The following is a 23,739-nucleotide window of genomic DNA, read 5'->3' as shown; positions in this document are numbered from 1 at the left end:
TGTTTGATTGGACAGAAAAATAATTACGTGTACTTGATGTACATTTATAGCAACTTTCGGTTATCGTTCTTGACTTCCATATTTAGAAATCGTCCAGACCTGATTAACCTCATGCATCTCTAAAAATGTCTATACAGTATAAATATATGGTTAATAATATAAAAAAATATGTACATATGAAATCCTAGTTCACAAAGTTCCAAAAATGGAAATACAAATTGTAGTTAATTATAGTTTATAATGAAGTTTTCAGGAAGTTTCTCACGATATAATCAATACCTAGCATAATGGGTTCACTACGGATTTCTAGTCTGATAGTTATAATTTATTTTCTAAATTTGTATATATACATTTTTAACATCAAAATACATGTATACACGTTCTTTGTAAAAATAAAACACACTAGAGTTATCTAGATAAATAACATTCTGTTTGAAAAATTCCACAGAAACACAGAGAAAAAAACCCCAAAATAATGCCGAATGTCATTCTATTGTCCTAAATTGTTTATTTTATTTTTATATGTTTGTTAATTCATAGAGATATCAACAAGATATCATAAAATGATTAAAAAAAACGCCATTGATTTAAGAACATTGCTAAGGTTTAAATTTTAAATATTTCAAATGTGATTGGTCATTTTGAAATAAACATTTGACTTAATAACATATTGCTTCTACCCACACCTACATGTACTGTTAATAAAAAGATGCTAGAGTTTCTTACGAAGATTTTTATGCGTATGATGTAGTCTTTGCATGCACTCACAGTCTTTCAATAATGGTTTCGCTACTAAGGATACTAATTATTCTCGTTTCTTTAATCATAAGGCATAAAATTTTGATCTTTGAATACTGAATAATTATTTTCAATCATTCATCCAATCAATAAATTCCAGTAATATAAAAATATATAAATTTGTTCACTTTGTTGTCCAGGCATTATGTTAAGTCCTAACCAACATCCAAACTATTTTGTGTGTTCAGTATCAAAAGATACACCACACACCTAAGAATTAATATCTTTTTTTACAGTTGATAAAGACAACAGTTCATCTACCTCCTCGTAAATGTCAAAAAGATCTCCTTTCATACACCGCCATTTTTTCAACTCTCGTTCATTTGTTCTTAACGTTCTGTCTTTTAAAACATGCTCTATGGTTGCTATGATACTTCCAATCTCTCGTGGGAATGCTTTATCAAATATACCAATAATTCTGGTTTCAAAATGAATGTCAAAAATGAATTTCAAATATTTTTCAATCGCCTCCTTAGTGTACAATTTTAGACAATCTTCAAAAGAGGCACGTGCTTGTTGGGAGGCAACTGCTCCGTGAGACGAGTGCTGCATTTCGTCGGGGAAAAGGGCTAAAGCAGCAAACGTGTTCATTGTTGGAAGCCATGGACATGGTTCCAGCAATTTCTGTAGACCCGAAGGGATATCATTTCTTTCTTCAGAATCTTCTTCTCCAGTCAACAATGTTGTTATTTCTTCAATTTTCTGTCGAATAACTCTAAAATTTTTTGACACTTTGTTTTCAATTCCGTCTAGTGCATTTAAAACTTCTTTCCCTTTCATCCACTCAATCGTTTCTTTTCGCATAATTGAATTCCAGTCAATGGATTCTTTTTCTTTGGTTCTGTACTTTTCTCGAATTTCGTCACTACTGTTGAAGGACTTTAATTTTGTGTGAAATGTTTTCGAGAGGTTTGATGCAGCAAGTGTTATTTCATCTAAAAGCTTTTGTTTAACCTAAGAAAATACGAATATATTTCATATATATTATTCTAAGCTCTCTGATTGGTGAAACTTGCTTACATGATCAAGTATATATATGTAGCAGCATATAAGCATATAGAATTGTGATACTATTTATAAACTCTAAAAAGCATATCAACTTGATGTTTCTTAAAACGAGAAAAATCTTTTGAATGAAAAAAAGTTCTGACTTCAAAATAGCTTATACAGTGTATAACTTAGTTTTCTGAAAGAAAAACTCTATGATATGTACTGTAATGTTTGGTTATACATAACGATGCCTTGAATAAGGATTTACATTTTATTAAAATATATCAGTAGGGTTTGTTTTTCATTAATCGATAGAAAAGATATTAATCAAATAAAGTCACTATAATCAGTAAATTCCCTGAATTGTTTTGTCAGTAGAAAACAAACACCTTAATTTGATCTCTTAGTCCCTGTAATGTAAAAAAAGTCGAGAAACTTTTGGCTCGTTTCCATTACTTTCAAATTTTGTTTTTATGCGCCCGGTGTAACGACGAAAAGTGACCCCCGTAAAATACTGATCAGGGGGTCATTTTTCTACGTAGAAAATGACCCGGATCAATATTCTAAGACAAGTAAGGTCATTTTCGACTGCAGAAAAACATTCCAGACCAGCAATTCTACGACTCCACACACAATGAAAAATGACCCCCATAGAAATTTGACCCCTACTTTTTTATACTATAAAACCTAATATATGTGTTTCCTTATATTTTTATTCTTTCAAATATAAGAAAGGGTGGGGGTATGCACTTTAATCCTTTCAAACATATATTTGATTGCATATTTTAATAGAAGCATCACTGCGAAACAATATATTCAAGAAGAGGTGTGAATCAGATGTGGATACTCAAGAATTCCAAAAAACTTTTGGACCGTTTGAAATCACAAAATTTTTCCAAAATCAGCAGCTTAAAAACTTACGACTTTTCAAGTTTATACACAATCATTCCCCACGATAAATTCAAGTCCACGCTTTTTGATAGCATTGATAGCTGCTTTTTTCAAAAAATATGGAACTAGAAAATGTACTTATCTGGTCATTGGTCATTTGCAAAATTATTTTGTTAAAACATTCTCATCGCACACAAAAGTACACTGAAGTTGACTTCAAAAGTTGCTTGAGTTTCTGATTGACAATATCTATGTGGTTTTTGGAGACCAAGGCTTCCAACAATCTATTGGTATTCCCATGGGTACCAATTGCGGTCCGTTATTAGCAGACCTATTTTTGTATTCATATGAAGCAGAATTTATGAAAAATCTTATGCGTGAAAAAAAGAATTTACCTGCCGTGGCCTTCAACTTGACATTTAGACATATCTACGACGGTAATTTCTATTCCTACGTCGAAACGATATATCTTGGTGAGCTTAAGATAAAAGAGACCATACAGTCTGACACATCTGTTTCATACTTGGATATTTTACTTGAAAAAGAAGTTAATGGTAATCGAACAAACAAGTATACGATGAACGTGATGACTTTAACTTTTCTATCGTCAACTTCCATTACCTATGCAGCAATAAACCTTCATCACCTGCATACAGAGTTTATATATCTCAGTTGATTCGATACACAAGAGCATGCTCTACGTATGAACTATTGACAAGCAAGTTAATGAAACAAGAATATAAGCAGTTTCGTTTAAAGTCATCACTTCATAAGTTCTATGGTCAATACAATGTCCTTGTCAGCAAATACAATTTATCATTGAGTTAAATGATAATTTAAATTAAGCACGTTTTTCATACTAATTGTTACACCATTATTTATACTCTGAATTGACGACGGATGTTTCCGTCATTTCCCGATCATGACAAGCAGTACACGTCGGGTGTGACCGGTCAGCAGGGGATGCTCACTCGTCCATGACACCTGATCCCACCTCCGATGTTTCGGAAGTCCAAGTTTGCTCTGCTCCTATTTTGTATTGTTTTATGGACTTTGATATTGAATACTGTTCGTGATCTCCATACCCTTCTTCATCGAGGAGCATAAAGAACTATATGCGGTATATTGCATATATTTGCCCCCACAAAAGTCAAATTTTGAAAACTTCCTGAAATGTGCTGAATTCAATAAATTGAGAAATATAAATTAACAGAAAATATTAAAGTTTCAAAGCAGTGTATTCACAATTTTTGTTTTTATGACGTCACAAACTAGTCCGATTATATATCTTTTTCAGAAAGAGGACAAAATGGACAAAATTTCAACAATTTTAGCTTTAAAATTTATAGAGCGCAAGTTTGTTCAGGAATAATATTGACATATTTCATTGATATTATCATTCTACACATTATATCAAAATATTGATCCTGAACACACATGCGCTCGATGACTTTTACTCAAAATATCGACGAAATATGTACATTTTTCTGTAAAATTCATAAAAAACTGAAATTTACGTCATGTTTGTGATGTCATTACGTACATATGGCGTCATTAATTATGAAAATATTCAGTGCTTTGAAGTCAGCATATACTCCCCTGTTAAAAATCTGAATTAAATATATCTCCATCAAAGATTGATTCTGGGGGCAAATATTGGTTATTACCGAATAAAGTTCTTTATGATTTTATTTTTGGGTGTTTTTTTATTATCGTTCAAAAGTTTCGTTCTGAAAATGGCATGATATGTTTCTGATAACCTTAACGTTGAAAAATTTTACAATTTCAAAAACATAGCATCGCGTCGTTACACCGGATCGAAAGATGAGGTGTATACTGTTTTTGTCCTGTCTGTCTGTCTGTCTGTTTGTCTGCAAACTTTAACCTTCGCCATAACTTTTGAACCATGAATGAAAGAGACTCCACTAATTAAGCTCTTTTAAATGACACTAAAGTCAATGAACTTGTGACCTTGACTGTGACCTATATAATAAAAATAGGGTTTTTTTGCAAACTTTAACCTTCGCCATTTCTTTTTAACCATAAAAGATAGAGACCTCATATTTGGTATGCATACACCACTGATTATGATTTTTTAAATGACACCATGGTCAATGAAAATGTGACCTTGACTGTGACATATATGCTAAATATAGCTTTATTGTCGGCAAACTTTAACCTTTGCCATAACTTTTCAACGAAGAAAGATAGAGACTTTATATTTGGCATGCATACTCCACTAATTAAGCCCTTTCACATGACATCAACGTAATATACGGTAAATATAGCTTTTTTTAACCTTCACCATAACTTTTGAACCATGAGAGATAGAAACTTCATGTTTGGTATGCATACTTCACTAATCAAGTTCTTTCAAATGACAACAAGACCAATGATCTTGTGACCTTGACTGTGACCTATAAGCTAAAAATATTTTTTTTAATTTTGTTGCCGCCGGGCGCTTAGTGTTTCACAAACACATCTTGTTTCAATCTAACTATATTATACATTATATTTAGAGAGATGGAGAGAGATTAAGGTATGATGGGTTAAAGTGGCAATTTAAGTGCAGCCTTTAAATTTTATATTTGTTACACATATGTACCTCAAGACTGCTTTCTTTTAATGTTTTCATTTCTTTTAATGACTTTTCTACTTCAATTCTTTTTCTGTCACCTTTGGCTGCCGTGTTTATTCTTGCATTTATTCCTCTTTTAATTCTGTTCATGTCATCTTTCAGCAACCTTTAAAGCAGACAAATACGTAGTATATTTATCATGGATATATCTTTCATTATATCGCATAATATGTAGGAAGATAAATGTGCCATTGAATGTTACTTTTAAAATGCAGAAAACGTTTAAACTTCAAAAGTACAAATCTATTGTTTTGATAGAGATAGCAACTGTTTTGAATTACTATCTAATGAAAATTTCAGATCATTAATTATTGTGGTTTATTTTATTTTCAGCTTTTATCAAGTTTCAAATGAATAAACTGCATCTTGTCTGCATAATATATTGAAGTAAAACGTTTTCTTATCATATGATACACTGAAGAAATGAAACTGAGTGATGAGGTAAAAAAAAAAAAATTGTGAACACAGGACAATTTCCAACAATTTGCAATTGTACGTAAAGGGACATAAACACATCTTCACCTTAAAGTTTTCAAAGTTATTTTCATTTTTTTCATGTTTTCAAATATCTAAATAAGGTATTTCAAATTATCATCAAAAATTTGAATTTCAGTTGTCGAGATATAAGACAGCTCCAAACCTTTGTTATGTAAATAGGGCCCATGTTATAATTTTGCTTACATTGTGGGGAATTCTAAGTTCTGCATATTTTTGTATTTCGGCAAATGATATTCAATTTTTGCAAATCATTAGATTTGCCATATTTTGGAATTGTAACCATTGATGTTGGTTTTAAAATATTCAGTTGAAACTGTGTCCATGTCTCTTTAACAAATTATTGCCTGACGTCACGGCGTCAGGCACTACTAAGAATCAATATTTCCTAGGCGCGAATCTAAGAGGTCACAGTTAGCCAGCAGAATTTTGTGCATGCTGATTATCATGGGATTTTCAACAACAACAGTTTAGCAGAAAAATAAACATATTACTGATACAATATATTGATGTACTTATTTCCTTATAGTACTTATTAGTTTATTGCATGCAGCTATTTATTTCATGTAAGTTCCTATACGGACAAGTCCGTTTGACCTTTTTTCTGCGTTTCTATACTACTGGAATAGTCCATTTGTCTTCTAAGTAAGGGGTGACACAATCATTTCGCGCCAAAAGGTCACGTGTAAGTTTTTGTGCCTTTTTCTTGGACTATTCTATTGAATGGAAATGAAAACTGCCTGGATTATAATAGAGACATATAATATTATGTCAAGTCTGTTCTTTTTTGTGGGAATCTTGATCGAGCTTTGGAAAAAAAAACATATCGGTGATACATTGTGAAGTGGGTTAGAAGTTGCTTCATTTAAAGTAATAAAAAGGAAACGAACAAATATACATCTGATCATACCCCCCCAGGGGTTACCTCCTACAAAAATAGAATATAGACTTAGAAAGTGCCCCCTCACATTTCCGGGCTGATGATGTTTATTACTTTTTTGCCTGTACAAATATTTTGTAGGTTCTATAGATATTGATGGCATTCGTCAGGCACTATGCTTTTTGAAAAGCTGTTGCTTGTAACATATAACAATAAAATCATTTAAATATATACTTTTAAAGATTTCTTTTAACAAAATTGTCTTTTAAGGAGAAAAATTAATAGGGTAACAAATTAACCCCTCCCCCACACACCTTGGGCCCCCCACAACCACAGGTTAGATGACTCACCAGACATTGTTTTATTTTGATTTTCCTGGGACTGAATAGAAACATAAAAGCTGATTGCAAAACGCGTATGGCTTTTCATAACAAAATATCAAAACCATACTTGATATGTTAACGCTGCACACATCACTCACTTATACATGTAATCAAGAAGGTTAGGTCCTGAAATTCACAGTACGGAGATTTTTCTATCTAGTATATTTTTAGAATCCACACGCATAGCTTCATTAAAAATCAAAACACAAAATGGGGGTTACAACGCTCCTTTTGGATCTACCATCTATCATTTAAAAGACCATGTTCACTGTAATAATGTCAAACACGTAAATCAGTTTTTCTGTTTTTCCTCCAATTTTTTTATTCAAAAAAAATATTGGAACAATTTTAAAAACAGTCTCATTTCATCTTGAGTAGCTATAAACATATTAAATAATTGTGACAACCAAACTCTTTAAAATTACTTCGCATCGTCAATTATTTTACCTTTTGACCTCATAACGTCATTTTCCAACATAAAAATCATTTTAAAGTAATTTCATGTTACTGAATTTAAGCAGAATGATTACAATTATCTTTAATATTAAGAAAGGAATATTAAAAGGAAAGGGTGTGATGTTACTATTTTGGATATTACTTATAAAGTGTCTTTTTTAGTCCTATATTGATGATATTTTTTTTCTAGTATTTCAAAATATATTTGCTTAAGTTTTATGGTGATAGAAATCGTCGCAATAAATTTGGACCAATATAAATAAGTTCAGTGCACAAATAAATCCTGTGTGAAGACTGGATGAAAAAAATTCTTTGAAAGAGCGATAAAGTCATTTTTTTTCTAAACAACTTTCCTCCACAAAATATAGTTCCTCATTTTATGCTTTTGATATCGGTTTTATTAATGGGTTTAAATTGAATAAAAAACAGTTACTGGTACAATAAAGTGTTTTATATGCATTTTTTAATTCCTTATAACTGATGTAATAATTATGCAATTTATTTGTAATCCCATTTGGGTGCCTCTTGCATTTACTGATTGATTTTATAGCTTGGACCAATCAAATGATGTTATAAGTATCATTTTATTTTTTTTTCATTTAAAGAAATTTATATAACGAATTGAATTCGTTAAAAAAAATCGACCATTCGTTTAAATCGAATTCAAAATTATATTTGATAAGACTTAAAAGGGCTTCCGTACTAGGATAAACCTAATTTGACAATAAATATACGAACCTTAGGTGTATTGCAATTTTGCTGTCCGTGTTCTTCCTTGATAAATCCAGCAGGCGTTTAGTAAATCTTTCGAAATCTGCTCTTTCTTCATCTGAGCCGTCGTCTGGATTTATCTAAGTTGAAGTACATGTTTATTCAATACTATATAAGAACATTTATAAATGTTATTGTATAAATCACAACAATCATTTCTAAAATAACCGATAGAACAAGAATATTACTTTAAGTATTATGTTATGGCAAATATGAGTGCAACCGTGAATGACGTCAGTATTTAATGTTCTTCACGGCAATTTTTCGATGTTCCGGAGGGAAAAAAAATGAAATAAAGGGGTTTTGTGAAATATCCACATGAGACAAATTATCATGGAATTCTTAAACCATTCTTATCAGTGTTGACACCCAATTTGATTTTGAAAGAGTACAAACTATAAAGGACGTAAAATAGGAATAAATATATTATAGCGAGCGCAGCGAGGCGGCGCGAAGCGCCGCTCGCGTAGCGAGCTGAATAGACCAACGTGTACGAACGGAGGAAATTCGGGTTGAAATCTGCACATTGTTCTAAGAAATTTTTATCTCACCGCGTGAAAAAATTCCAAACTCCCAGTAATCCTTTGCGGTGCATAGCAACATGTCGGCTAAAACATAGCAACAACTTACTTAAAAAAAAAAGATTACAAACAACGATTTAATGCAGTATCCATGCCACAATACTATCGTTTGACGTTTGCGTTCTAAGTCAACAGGACTTTTTATTTGACGCCATACTTTCGTCATTAACGGCTCGGGTATTTCCGATTTTGTTGGAAACTTCCGAAAAGTTCGGAATCTCGATCCCGACGCCTGAGAAGTGATTTCTTTTTATTCTTTTCCTTTTTTTAATGAACAGAGGATAGGCAGTGCAAGTAAAACCTGTGTAAAGGTTTTTGATAGCACCGTAGAACATATTAAAACAATAAACAAAACGATTGCGTTCAGTTATATAAAACTTAGAACATTTTTAATGAAAACTAACCAGAGCAAAACTTGTAAAATTATTTTCAATTAAAAGTCGTAAAATCACTTGATGAACTCTTACTAGACTAATATAATGATAATAAACCTGACAAAAAAGAAAACTTCTTGCAGTGATTCGATTAGTTGAGATGCTGTCCACCTGTACAAAACATTTAAGTAAAATGTGCGATATGTGCATGAACTATTTGATGCTAAAAAAAAGAATGGCTTGTTTGGTATTTATGATGACTCAGCCTTTTATTTCATCATGAAATTTGAATAAATGATTTGAGTAATTAAACGTCATTATAAATGATATTTTAAAATTTATAAATATAAACATACAGTTTTTAAATAAAGTTTGAAGATCGTGTCCTCTTCAAATACAGGCCAGATTTTTTTGATTGTCTCTTTTACGTCATCCCAAGTTTCCTGCATTTCATCAACATTGTCATCATCATCTTCATTATCATCATCTTCATCATCATCACAGCCTTCTTTCATTTGATCTTTTAGCATATTCCATTTATTTGTCACAAAAAGGACATCTTTTGGATCAAAACAAGGCATTTTGTAGAGGTTCGTCAGAATTGTTTCCAAAATTTTGACAATCTGAATAAATATCAAAATGTAATACAAAAAGACGTGTTTGTGGTAAAACTGTTGCGCCCGTATTACAGCGTATGACGACCGTTGTAATTGCTCAAATGCAAAAAGAAAACTCCAAGGTCAAAGTCAAAAGGTCACAATCGTTGGTACCAGACGGAAGCTGAATTTGCAAGGGATACACGTGTGAAATATGAAAGCCTAAGTACCAAATTTTCAAAAATTATTGTCAAGGTAAATTTTTAAAAGGGTCAAAATGTCATAATTGTTGGTACCAAAAGGAAGGTCTTGTCACAAGGAAATACACTCTTGAAATTTGAAAGCTCTATAAGTAACGGCTTAAACGATATGGTCAAGGTTGTTTATTTTGATTATTTTTAAAGTTTACCAAACTCTAAGGTCAAGGTAAAATATCATTTATCCCATGTTTAACCCTTTATCCCGTTGATATAGCTCATGTGATATCGTTTTCGTATCACACAGTTGTGACGTCACAATGGTTTCTGCGATAGAGTGATGAAGTAAATGAAGTTGAGTCTTTTATAAAAGCAGTGCTAAACATTGTTTGTAGTATAAAATACCTGGGATAAAAAGAATCTCACATGATTTGTGGTTAGATATGATTTTAATCCAATTCGTTGTGTGTTTTTATCCCCTCGCCAAGGCTCAGGGATAAAATCCACACAACTTGTTGGATAAAAATCATATCCAACTACAAATCATGTGAGATCCTATATATATCAAATAAAAGGATTCATCAAAAAGAATACCAGTCAGTATACGTGTAAAATAAGAAAATCCTAGTACTTACAGTTTAAAAATTGTGGCAAAGGTTTTTAAAAGGTTGACAAATATTCAAGTCAAGGTCAAAACGTAAAATATTTTCAAACCCAATGAAAGGTTTGTCACAGTAAATATACCTGTGAAGTATAAAAACCCTTACTCTAACTATTTAAAAGCACCGGCTTTAGGTAAAGTTCAATTTTTTTTTTTGTAAATGTTGGTCAAAGAGGTAGGTCATTAGGTCAAATTTTGTGATACAACATCAAAGAACAACAATTGCTAAAGTTTAATCATAAATGATTAATTACAGTAAACATTTCTATTCTCTTTAGATTACTCATATTATGATTTTTAGGTTTACCCTATCTTCCTGAACTCCGCCTGCGTTTGACACGTTGATGATAAAAACAAACGCAATTGCACTAGGAAGATATCTCAAAAGCATATTTGTCAACTCTTCGGATGTTCCAATACCTGGTGTATCCACAAGCATCATATTTCCCTTTTAAATAATAATAAAGGATTGTTCAAACAAAAGATAGGATTATACTGAACTAAAATTGTACACGTACGAGGGGTAATAAAAGGGTTTGGGAACTACATTTATCTCTATATTTAGAAAACTATACTTGAAATCAGAATCATTTAAAATACGCGCATAGTCATACACATATTCCACAGACGATATTCTTACTCGTATTTAAATTTGTAGAATCACACACGAGGACATGCAAATTTAAAGTAAATTAATTTGAATTCAGAAGACTTTCGATTAGACAAAGCATACATTTTTGCACATAAAAATACATGTTGTTGTGTGGTGATTCAAAAGATAAAAAAAAATCACAGGTTATTTCTTAGATTATTTTTCTGATACCGTTTTCAAAATTTCACATCAAAACGTTATAAAAATTGATATTTTTTGTGATGAAACATGATACATCATGAACACAAATGCAGTATTTTGTTCGGCATCACTGACATCTTTTTTTTGAAATATTATAAGAATGAAATATTCATATTTTTTTTCAAATTACGTTCCTTTATGTAAAAATAGGAGTCAAAACTTAACAATACTAAATACTAGGGATGCCAAATCGGATAGAATGTAAGTTCATTGTAAAAGCTTAAACTTTCTTAACATTTTCTAAATGGTGGTCGAGAAAAAAATCTGCTAAAAAGCTGAGGAGCGCACCTCTTTCAGAATTATGCACTTTCACTACTATTTCAATAGAGTACAGCCTTAACATTCAGAACCGCCTTTTCTCTGCCTTGTCATGAATTTCATAACTTTTGTTGATGGAGTAATGTTTATATATAATATCAAATGCCAACTTTAGTTGACTGCATACGGTCTAGAGGTAAAGAAGATTAAATAAAAATATTTCACACACTTGTTCGTTTTCGCCCAGGGTTAAGAGCCACAGGGTATAGATTTTCACAAGTTTTGCACCCCTAGATCCATAGATGTTGAAATTGATGCAGTTGTTTTACAAAATAAAATGAAACTGTTGCAAAAAGTGCTAAACAAATGACAGCGGATGAAACCAGATGTAGACAGTATACAATAGATCACCTAGGAAGTTCACTGAGGGGTGACGTAATAATATGATCACTATGCGAAAACCATTGAGTACGCATTTAGTCAGTAGTGGATTTAGGTGTATACCTTTGTTTTCAAGTTGCCAAATGGACAGAAAACGTCAATGTAGTGGATATTTGGGTCTGCCTTTATGCTTTTCTTCAAATCTGAATTCTTTTCGAGTAAGGTCCTAATTTTCTTCAAATCCCCAAAACCACCAAAAAAATGTGCATCAATGACCTTGTCATTAGCATCGGACAATTTAAGGCAAACCTCCTCCGAAGGGCTAATTCTGCAAATTTTTGCTGTTGCTGGTCTCGCTTTTGGACAAAACAGTTCTTGGCCAACAAGTTTATTTATCAGACTTGTTTTACCAGAGCTTGTTTCTCCTAAAAAGAAAATGATAACATAACGATACCAAAAATTGTGCTATATGTCCCCTTTCTGTTAAACTGGGAGGAAACATAGGTTTCAGTCATATTACGGATATTTGTCTTTAAGAAAATATGAAAAACCACAAAATAGGTCTTTAAACATCGCCTGTAGAATTTATTAAATGGACAGTATTAAACAATATAACTTTAGAATATAATATTCGTTTTTAGCCGGGCTTATTGCTCAAAGAGCAATTGCCGGCTTACATGATCCTGTTCAAGGCAGGATGTTGACCCCATAGTCGCCATTTTAAAGTTACGTGCAAAAATATAGTTCTTACTCTCAACCGCTTTTGAGATAATACAAACGCTAAATAAAGCAACAAAAATAAAACGAAGTTTTATCTACATAAAATAAACATTAGTAGTAATGACCTTGAAAACTTCATAAGTCAAAGAACATAGTTCATTAGCGTAAGGAATTTTGATAATCAGTGTTACCGTAGTTCTCTACAAATACTAGGTAAAGCAGGAGAGGGAACCAGACTGGCCTGTTTGTTTACATTCAGCTGCGGTACCAGATTAATTCTGATTCTGACAAAATCGGACCGTGGAATTAGGATTGAAAAACTCACTGTCAGTGTCTTATCATTTATATTGATAGTTTTAAAATAATTTTTTTCATCAGAATATAAACGTGATTCATGTAAGAAATCCTTTCTACTGTGTAAATGAGCCCGGCTCTCTGTACTTCTGAGTACTTTGATTTCCTTTGTTTTCATAACTTTTTAGCCTTTCTTTTGTTTTGCGGAACAGGTCGTCACGAAAATTTGAAATTTTTTTTGTAAATGTCGTTGGTCATTTTTATTGCTATGTATGTATATATTTCCATCCATGACCTTGTATCTATTTCATAGATCTGATATTAAGGATATAATATGTTGGTTTATTCTGCTCTCTCTCTCTCTCTGTCTCTCTGTATATATGTAGGTACCTGATATTGGTATTCCCCTTTCCATTCTTTCAATATCTTTCTTTCTTTCTTCCAAAATTATTTCATAGTTTTCTTTATCTAACTTCTTATCCTTAAGGCTGTAGTTGTTTGCAAGCTCTTTGCGGAGTTCAGCATCATATTCTTCTCGAGATAGGAATTCTAGAATCTTTTCATACACTTCGACAATTGTTTTTCTCAATTCCCTTTTTTCATCTCTAATTCCAAATTCAAGATCAAGAGTACTGTAAAAATATTTATAAATTAATTTTAAATGTTTTCTATTTGAGGACAGCTCGTCGATTTTATTGAATGCTTTTAAATTATTTAAAAATTGATATTAAAATAATGTTAAATATGGATTACTGTTTTTTTTTCAAGATTTTCATCTGGAATATATTGTAAATATGTAAGGAACTTAGATAATTTGATAAAAAGAATATTAATAAGAATATCCTTGGACCCAGGTTGAATATTCAGAAGAGGGGCAGATGTTGGTGTCATGTCTTCAACCACCAAGGGTCTGACATTTTTTGCTTTGTCCATCTGATTTTCTGTTGTTTAACGTCCCTCTCGAGAAGTTATCACCCATACGGAGACGCCACAATTTGTGGATAGAGAGCAGAAAATGTTGTTCTATACTCGGCACTCAGGGCCATTGAGATCGAGGGGGGAATATTTGTGTAAGCACCTACTGCGACACAGGACCTCAGTTTACAACCTCGGTCTCATCCGAATGACCGGTTTCCACATCCCACAGTGGGATTTGAACCCTCGACAAAAAGATCAACCCCTTACTTCACCATTCTAGAGCAGACGTTCTAACTACTGTGCCACGCGGGTGACCCATCATATACATATACTATGAAAGGACTGCGTTTTAGATTTTTATTTAGCTGTCAGAGCCATTGAGCAATGAAGATTGTCTATTTTGAAAACGCCGTCCATGACAAGAGACTTTCGATTTTAGATCATAACAAATATTGATATCATCTGCAAGTGTGTTGTGCTTGCCAAAGGAATAGTCACTGCCAATGCTTAAGTCGAGGGTTTTGGTGGTGCTAGGAATGGGCTCAGAAAATCGAATCTTGTACCCCCTGTTCGCGAAGCAAGTGCATTACAACGTTAACAGATTTTTTAGACATCCTTATTGTAAAATAATTCTGTATTTAAAGTGTGGGTATAGTTATTCATCCATTTGCTGTGAATGAAGGTATATGTGATATTGATAATCTAATTCTTATAGATTATCTGAATCATTTACATTTGTTTTAAAAACGTAAGTGACCAATATTAAAGGTTATTAACCTTGATGCATTTGTTATTTCTTCCATATCCGTGTCACTACTTTGGCTGAAAATATAAAATAAAATAAAAATTATTATGATCAGTGAACTCTTATAGCTTTTTTAACCTTCACTATAACTTTTATACCATGAAAGATAGAGACTTTATATTTCGTAAGCATACTCTACTAATTATGTTCTTTCAAATGGCGCCTAGGTCAATGACCTGGTAACCTTGACTGTTACGTATATGTTAAATATAGCTTTTTCGAGTTTTGTTGCTTCCAGGCGCACAGTGTTTCACAAACACATCTTGTTAGACTGAAAATCGTTGCAACTTCACTTCACATTCATTAACTACACTTTATGTTAAATGTTCAGCGGCAATGGGCAAAAAAATTGAACATGTAACTAATACCAGAGGAATACTTCATGAATGTTTGTGCGTGCAACATAAATGCAAAAAAGAAAATGATTATCATTATTGATAACAAGAACATTACCTAGAAGAAGACCTCTTCTCTCTGATTTTTTTCTTGTCAGTTGATCCACACCAGGTAGCCATTAATGAAGTTTTGTGTCAAGAAACTGTAGTCCCCTTTCAAGCTCTTTCGGCTAAAAATCACAATAACAAAGTTTAGTGTACATCACTATTTTGAAATGTTAAGGACCTTAACACCACTCTACTTTATCAGAAAAAAAAATTTACTGAGAATAACTTCATACAATTTTTTTTATTTCCAATTGACACGACAGTAACATAGGTAATTCAAAATAAATTCTAGTCATATCGAGAAACATTTTTAACATTTACACCGGGACAATATTGCATTTCCACTGCACACGCCATTTTTCCCTTGTTTGAGTCCCCATAGGGGCTAAAAACGCAAGTGAGCTTTTCTTATCACATTATATTTGCCTTCCATTTTGTTTTAAAAATTAGCTTTTCTTCCTTCCGTCCGAACTGTAAATTGAGGCCACAAAGGAGAATCAAAGTTTCATATAAAAATATTTATCAGAAATTCTTTTAAAACTCCTTTTTAGCCGGGCTTATTGCTCAAAGAGCAATTGCCGGCTTATGTGCTCCTGTTCAAGGCAGGATGTTGACCCCATAGTCGCCATTTTAAAGTTACGTGCAAAAATATAGCTCTTACACTCAACCGCTTTTGAGATAATACAAACGCTAAATAAAGCAACAAAAATAAAACGAAGTTTTATCTATATAAAATAAACATTAGTAGTAATGACTTGAAAACTTCATAAGTCAAAGAACATAGTTCATTAGCGTAAGGATTTTTGATAATCAGTGTTACCGTAGTTCTCTACACATACGAGATAAAGCAGGAGAGGGAACCAGACTGGCCTGTTTGTTTACATTCAGCTGCGGTACCAGATTAATTCTGATTCTGACAAAATCGGACCGTGGTATTAGGATTGAAAAACTCACTGTCAGTGTCTTATCATTTATATTGATAGTTTTAAAATAATTTTTTCATCAGAATATAAACGTGATTCATGTAAGAATTCCATTTGACTCTGTAAATGAGCCCGGCTCTCTGTACTTCTGAGTACTTTGATTAACATAAGCAATTATTTGATTGGTCATATTAATATGAAAATACTTTCAGGCAGTGCAAATTTGAGTATTTTATTAATATGTACAATTTATAATCATTATCAATACTGTAAACTCAGTCATAACAAAACAACGAGGACCTATGAAATTACGTCGCTATATCCGTAATTCCTGCTATACGATCGCGAGTTTTAAGATTTCGGCTGTTCTTGTACTTGTCGATATGTAAAATTTCCTTTACGTTTCGTTGAAAAAGCCCTATAAAATTTTTGTTATTTGTGGAATTCCATATACGACAGCCACCTGCCAACTGCAACTGCTCATAGACGATATTACCGTCATATACGTTAAGGGGTGGTCCCTCTAGATCAGTGCATAAAAAACATAACTTATATTGAATTAAATGGGTGGAAGATGTGGTCGGGAATCGAGAGTCAGTGTGTGTATCTGGTAATCGCAATTATAAAAAAAAATGGGGGATTTTGGAAATTTTAAACTATTAGCCCGAGGAAGGAGTAAATCGGAAGAAGGAGTCTTTCCTCTTAAAAACGAAAATGAAAGAATTTCTGCATTTCCTTGCAGGTATATAATTGTTAGTTTTTCTGATCACATTTTGTCCGGCCTCCGTCTAGCTGTCCGTCTGACTGTAAACGTTTCACAATTTCGACTTCTAAAGAACCGCAGGGCCAATTTCAACCATACTTGCAACAAAGCATCCTTGGGTAAAGGGAATTCAGCTTTGTTCAAACGCTGGTCCACGCCCTCATTCAAGGGGGAGATAATCGGGAATTAGTGAGAATTTGGTGGCATGTTTTAAAAATATTCGTCTAAAGAATCACTGTGCCAGGAAAGTTAAACTTATGGGGAAACATCCTATGGTAGTATTGAGTCAAGTTTGTTCAAATCAGGACCCCTGTGGGTATGGCGGGGCCACAGTGGGCCAATCAAAGTTTACATAGAAAGACCGTATAAGCAGAATTTTTAGCGAGGATTAATTTATTTTTGGCATTATTAATTAGCGAGCGTGCTTAGATCGCTAAAATTGAATATGGCTAAAATTTAATTGCGTTTTATTTTTTATAGCTTCTTTTGTGAGTATTTAAAATCGCTAAAATCGCTAGTAATAAGATACCAATCTTTAAGGGCAAATTGCTAAATTAATCTCGCTAAAATTTCCACTTATCCGGGTATATAGGAAAATTCTTTAAAAATTCTTTCAAGAAAAACAAAGCCATGAATGATTATATTTATATGGAAGCATCCTCAGGTAGTATAGATTAAAGTTTGTTAAAATCAGGACCCCGAGAGGTAAGGCGGGGCCACAATGGCCGACCAAAATTTTACATAGAAATTTATATGAAATTTTTAAAAAAAGTCTTCTTCTAACAAAGCAAATCTATAATTGATCATATTTTATATTGAGCATCCACAGACAGTTAAATTCAAGTTTCTTGGCCTGAGAAACTATTTAAGCGTGGGATAAACGGGGTCACAATGGCCGATTAAAGTTTTATGTTGAAATATATAGAAAAATTCTTTAAAATTCTTCTTCTCTACAATAGCAAAGCCATAATTGATCATATTTATATGGAAGCATCCTCAGGTAGTGTAGATTCAAGTTTTTTCAAATCATGACCCCTGGGTAGGGCAGGGCAACAATGGCCGACCAAACTTATGTAAAAGTTCATGGGACTGACTTTTGGATTTCATCTTTTCAATAATAAACCAATTTCTACTTTTTCCAAGCCACAATGCTCAGTTGAGCGATGTTGCTCATGGGCTTCTTGTTTTTTTTTCTGGACACGGAAAAAGTTGGAGGGGAGGGATCATATACGATAGGTCTTGAGTAACATTTATTGGTATATGTGCGTATTAATACTAGAAGTATAACTGAAAATTATAATAACACATAACTTTTGCTAAGTGGAAAATTTCTAGCTTTCTGGATTTTTACATTTGTATGTGTGTCTTGTAAATCGTTTTAATGGCTTATGTTAGACCTTGAAAAACATTCCTGCTAATGGCACTTTTTTGATTCCTTGTCAAAGGAGTTACATTGAGTTGTGCGAATCCCCCCCCCCCCCACTGAACATGCTTTCTCTTGGCCTGGGGATAAACTATTTAATCGTGGGATAAACGGCCTTTATGATTTTTCATTAATATATCTGATATAAGTCACATTCACCAAAACATATAACCCAAAATCATACCTAACCCCCCCCCCCCCCGTTTTTATCTGACGTATATAATATCCCCCTTGGTCAAATAATCTACTGAATTAATTGCCTGCAAGGAAATATGGGAATTAGGTATACTGTATTTAAACGGGACTACTCTTTCCTCCTATTTATTTCTCCCTCCACCCTCCCCCAACTGGTTAAAAATTTATGAATCCGTCAATTTGTTTTATTGTTATAATCTATCATAGGGCTTCAGTGGTGGATCAGGGAATTTTGTAACGGAGGGAGGCGCAGTTAAAGGTGGGGGGGGGGGGGGTGCATTGCAGGAATCGACGCTAACTAACCAAAGTTGCCAATTTTTTTTTATTTCTACTACAGCCCTGTGTCATGTATTAGCTAGTTGTCCAGCAGCCAAAAAATGCTGGCCCAGTTACCAACCAACGAGGGGGTAGGTGCGGTAGGGAGTTTCCTCCTCCTGCTGTGGGATCCCCCCCCCCCCCGGTAAATTTTTAAAAATGCCAAAGCCTGCATTCTGGCTGTATTTTTGGGTATAATTATATTTATATGTTCACTTTATGAAAATTTTCAGATTCATAATCATTTAGGATATTACAAATTACCTTTTACCTTTTGATTTGTATGATAACTACTAGTATGATGATAAAACCTATGTATAACAATAACAATTATCAGGAACATGGTGTGTATTACAGCATTTTTTTTAATTAATCAATGCATGAAGTTCACCAAATACGAGGGGTGATCAAAAAGTTGAAACTAATTGAATAACTTCCATAAAAGGCACAATATTTGGTTTCAGTGTTAATTATATTTTAAGGTAAGTCACTCCTCAAATTTTTTATATCAAGGATTTTTGAGATATTTTGGAGAACAATGATAAAGTGTTTCATAGAAAATTGCAGAGAAAATAGGGGGTCAGTGTGCATCGTACTGATGTATGAATCATATTTAAAGTTGACCTATTTGCACTTAAATTTTTAACCCCTTAGTTTATTACTTTTATACAATTATCTCTTATTATAGTTTTTCAGCTGTAACCATGGCAATAAATTTATTCTTACTTTACGTAAAATAGTTTGAATAATATTTATCATTGATCAAATCTTGCAAATTAATGCGCGTAAATAATTGTGACCTTTTTGCGCTAAAATATAACATATTTTGGGTATTAGAAAAATAGAAAAGGCAATATAATATTTCTTATATCAAGCTTTGTATGATTTAAGTGCTGATCAGTCATAAGTATCGAGAAGTTTAAAATAATGAAAGAAAAAGTTGGGGTCAGTGATGTTAATTTTGAAATATTGGACAAAATATGTGATTTTCAGGCAAAAAATGGTGTAAAATTTATCTTGATTTTTGATATATCTCCTGTTTTTGGCAAAGTTTGTTGAAGGAAGATAAAACTTCTTCTAAAAATTTAGATTAAGAACTATATCAAATATTCCTATCAATATCATAACGGAAAACTTCTCCGAGTAAAAGTATCTAAGGCTAAAGTTTCAAAGACGTTAAATTTAATAAATGTGCAGATTTGCAGAAATTTCTGCTAAATATCCTTCCACCACGAAAAATAGTCCCTAATAAATCTTGCTCTTTGAAGAATTTTAAGCAGTTTTTTCTTTGATTGTTAAAAAATATACATTGTTGAATATAATTTTTTTTATAAAAATTGAATTTTAATAAAATATTTTTGAAGTTAGAGGTTCTGCGTGAACTTTTTTAAAAAGCTGACGAGTGACTTACCTTAATTAGTCCTCTGCGATTTTAATGCACACCTGCCACCGTTCTGCTCATGCGCGAATCACGTGATATAGCCGGTCACGTGACCCCTTCCGTAGCGCTGTGTCGCAGAAGCTGAAAGATTTTTCTGATTTTTATATTTCTTTCCATGCAAGTTAATTTTTATAACAAGACCACTTAATTTGTTAGAAATGATCAATTCTTCTGCAATAGAATGGGTGTATAAGAATATCCTTTCCATAAATAAGCATGGCGACCTTCAAAACTCAAATCTTCTGCCTCGGGAGAGACGTTTATTCAAGGCGGATACAGAATTAGCGCTTTTCTTTTAACATATCTAATATGTTTAAAATCTAAAGTAAACGATATCGAATGTATTTAATAATCATATTATTGTTGAAATATTCAGCTATTATTCAAAGTGTAAATTGGTGGCCTTTGATAGCTAATTGCTTAATTTTAAAAAACACAACACTTTTCAAACTTGCATTTCATTGGGCAAAATAACAAGTATCATTTTTAACGATCTGCCTTCCTTAACTAAAACGATCAATCCAATCATTAATGGAATTTATAAGAAGTCATTCATCTTATTAAAGTATGTGAAAATTAGTTTAAAGGGATTTCTAGATATACCATAAATTTTACAGTCGTTTGTTGAACGAGTCCGACTAAGAAAACCGTTTTTCGTCACAAGTGACCTGCATCGTGACGCCATTTTTACATTGTGACGTCACAAACAAGGGGTAATGCTTTATTTGGCATACGTGTATGCTATTCATAGAACTTGTGTATGGCTACATGTGTTCCATTCCCCCCCCCCTCTTCCCTTTTTCTCTTTACCTGCATTTTATAAGAAACAGTTTTCAGAAAAAAGAATGATATTACTGATGCAAAATACTTTAGTGTTTACTTCCATTAATTTTTTTGCATGGAGCAATTATTTCATGTGATTGATCGTTTCAACATGTCCATATATCCTTTTTCTGCATTTATTATACTTACTGGATCAGTCCATTTCTATTCTACGAAAGGGGTAAATCCCCTCTTTCGCGCCAATGTTGAGTAAGCTCGTAACTTTTCCTTGGATTGTTCTATTGTGTGAATGGGTGTGCTAATTTTTATGGAATTAAATAAAGTTTGTCCTTTTAACCTCCTTAAATACTTCAGAAATTCTTATTGTATAAATTTTATCTCAGTAACATATTTGTATATATTTCAGTATAAGCAAGCAACACTAAAAATGATTTTTTTTTCTAATTTGTTTCCCCATCCCGTGGTTGTTTATGACTGTGACGGTTTTGGTTTTTACTGTACACTTAATTTGTCATACACAGAATTTTTAGTGTCTTTAATTACCTTTATACATTTTCCGATAGGCATAGCTGATGTTTAAAAGTCCTGTATTTTGTAACTTTGTAGATTTATTTGTTTACACCTGTGCTCAGGTATTTACCTCCATTTTGGCTGTCATTCCGAACTCATTTTGTTTCTTGAGTTTTCATTGGTTAAAATTTGTACACTGAACTTATCAGATGTTTTATTAGATATTCGATTATATTTTAAAGCTAGTTAGTTAGAATGATTTTTATTGGTAAGAGTTAGTATAAAACGTGACAGCAGCATTTTCGAGTTACTCTAGGCTAAAGAACCTTCAGGTTCAAGCTTACTCTTCTTAGCTCTTACAGGGTTTAATTCGGACTGCTCGTGCAGTCTTTTTTTTGTTTTTGTTTAGGACATGATCTAAATTCAATAAAATGTAACTAGGTCCTTGGCTCTACAGGCACTTTGGTTCAGGGATGAATTAGATATCTCTAGGTCTTTCTAGTGTTATTTATGATAAATAAATTGCCATGTCCCTTGTATAATATAAATAGGGTATTAGGAAATTTTCAGACTACTTGCATAGTGATTAGGGTGTTGTATGAAATCTCTTAAGGTGTATGGAAGCTCGCTCTCCCCTATTTTGATAGATTTTTCTTAGGGCATAAAACTCATTTTTCCTCCATTATATTTTTTTTATCAAATGATTTACTTTCTTGCTATTTATTCAGTTATTTATTTTTTCTACCTCATTTTTTTATTTACATTTTGAGATCATTTTGGAAACTTATTTTTGTTATTTGTTGTCAAATACAAATTAATCAGAATTATCACCATAATAAATTAGGCTAACTGTTAAAATTTGAACTTTCTTCTTATTTCAAGGTGTTGATCATAATCTAGGAATCTCAGAACCCTTTGGGTTGAATAAAACAAACAGGACCACTCATTATACGATAACATAGTTTGTGGGCTTAGTCTGTTCCTTAGTATTCTTAGTAAAGTTTAAGATCAAGTTTATCATTTATATATACTTTGGGACAGATCGAGTATACTTTACGTCCATAGATAAACTGGTTCCCTTTACACTAAATAAATGGACTAGTCCAATAATGAACAACACGCAGTTCAACAAGTCATGGTCTCCAGATGCATGAACATTTGTATCCCCGTTTCAGGTGCACACAATAGATAAGAAAACAGTACAAAATCTTGGATTTTTCTTTCCACAAAGGCCTAAATATTGAACTTTCTTATTTCATTCTCAATGTATGATAGTGGCACACAGCCCACTCCTGTTTAAGAGAAAAAATTAATGAACACATTACTACTTTTTACTTCAGAGGAATGAATACACTCCACAAAATGCATGTATTTATAATTATATACATCTTTTAAAATGTTTTCAATGCATGATTTCATTACAGATATTATTGATATTATATAATAATAGGTGTAATGTAGCTTTCAATTTACATCCAAGGGCAGATCACTCCACTTGCATACCCCCACCCCCAACAGAATAACAACTTTGTAGTATGCAGTGTAGAGATTATTCTTCTGTAAGCTAAAAAAAAATCAAGGATTTCATGTACACAAGGTTTTCAAAATATAAAGTAAGGACATATTTTAATCCAACAAAAGTATTTCTCAAAAAGTTTATCACTCTTCATGCAGATATTTAGTTAGACGAGTTTCAGCGATAAGGTAAATTATATATCGGGAAACCCTAGATGACTCCAACAAAATTAGAACCTGTGTTATTTTTTAAATTGATTAAGTTAATTTCTTCGAGTGGATGTTTTGTAAATATCTACAGTAGACCCACAGGGCCAGTTTAAAGACATGTTTAGTAGCCCGACATCAATGCTCAGTTGTCCTAGGTCAGCGGGCTACCGTAAGTATTAAACCCTGCACTGAATCACCCAGTGAGTCTAAGGCAAGGCCCTAGTGGGAATCCGAGGGCCCCCCGGAAGCCGACAAATTTTACAAATAAGAGATGTTTT

General features: G+C 32.7%; 1 protein-coding gene across 1 annotated transcript; it reads right to left on the bottom strand.

The window, feature by feature from the left end:
- Nucleotides 1-572: 572 nt before the first annotated feature.
- On the bottom strand, nucleotides 573-15,507 carry LOC134279927 (transmembrane GTPase fzo-like). Its single transcript, XM_062762337.1, has 9 exons — nucleotides 15,394-15,507; nucleotides 14,913-14,957; nucleotides 13,608-13,849; nucleotides 12,327-12,628; nucleotides 11,019-11,159; nucleotides 9,614-9,880; nucleotides 8,270-8,382; nucleotides 5,285-5,423; nucleotides 573-1,752 (listed from the first exon to the last, which is right to left on the bottom strand). The coding sequence occupies exons 1-9, from the start codon at nucleotides 15,453-15,455 to the stop codon at nucleotides 1,009-1,011; spliced, it is 2,055 nt and encodes a 684-aa protein (XP_062618321.1). The 5' UTR covers nucleotides 15,456-15,507; the 3' UTR covers nucleotides 573-1,008.
- Between the last annotated feature and the right edge of the window lie 8,232 nt (nucleotides 15,508-23,739).

Source organism: Saccostrea cucullata, unplaced genomic scaffold, assembly GCF_032062105.1.
Source record: "Saccostrea cucullata isolate Sc308-1 unplaced genomic scaffold, CSIRO_AGI_Scuc_v1 ctg5971, whole genome shotgun sequence".
Classification (NCBI taxonomy): domain Eukaryota; kingdom Metazoa; phylum Mollusca; class Bivalvia; order Ostreida; family Ostreidae; genus Saccostrea; species Saccostrea cuccullata.
This window is presented reverse-complemented; position numbering and strand designations above follow the sequence as displayed.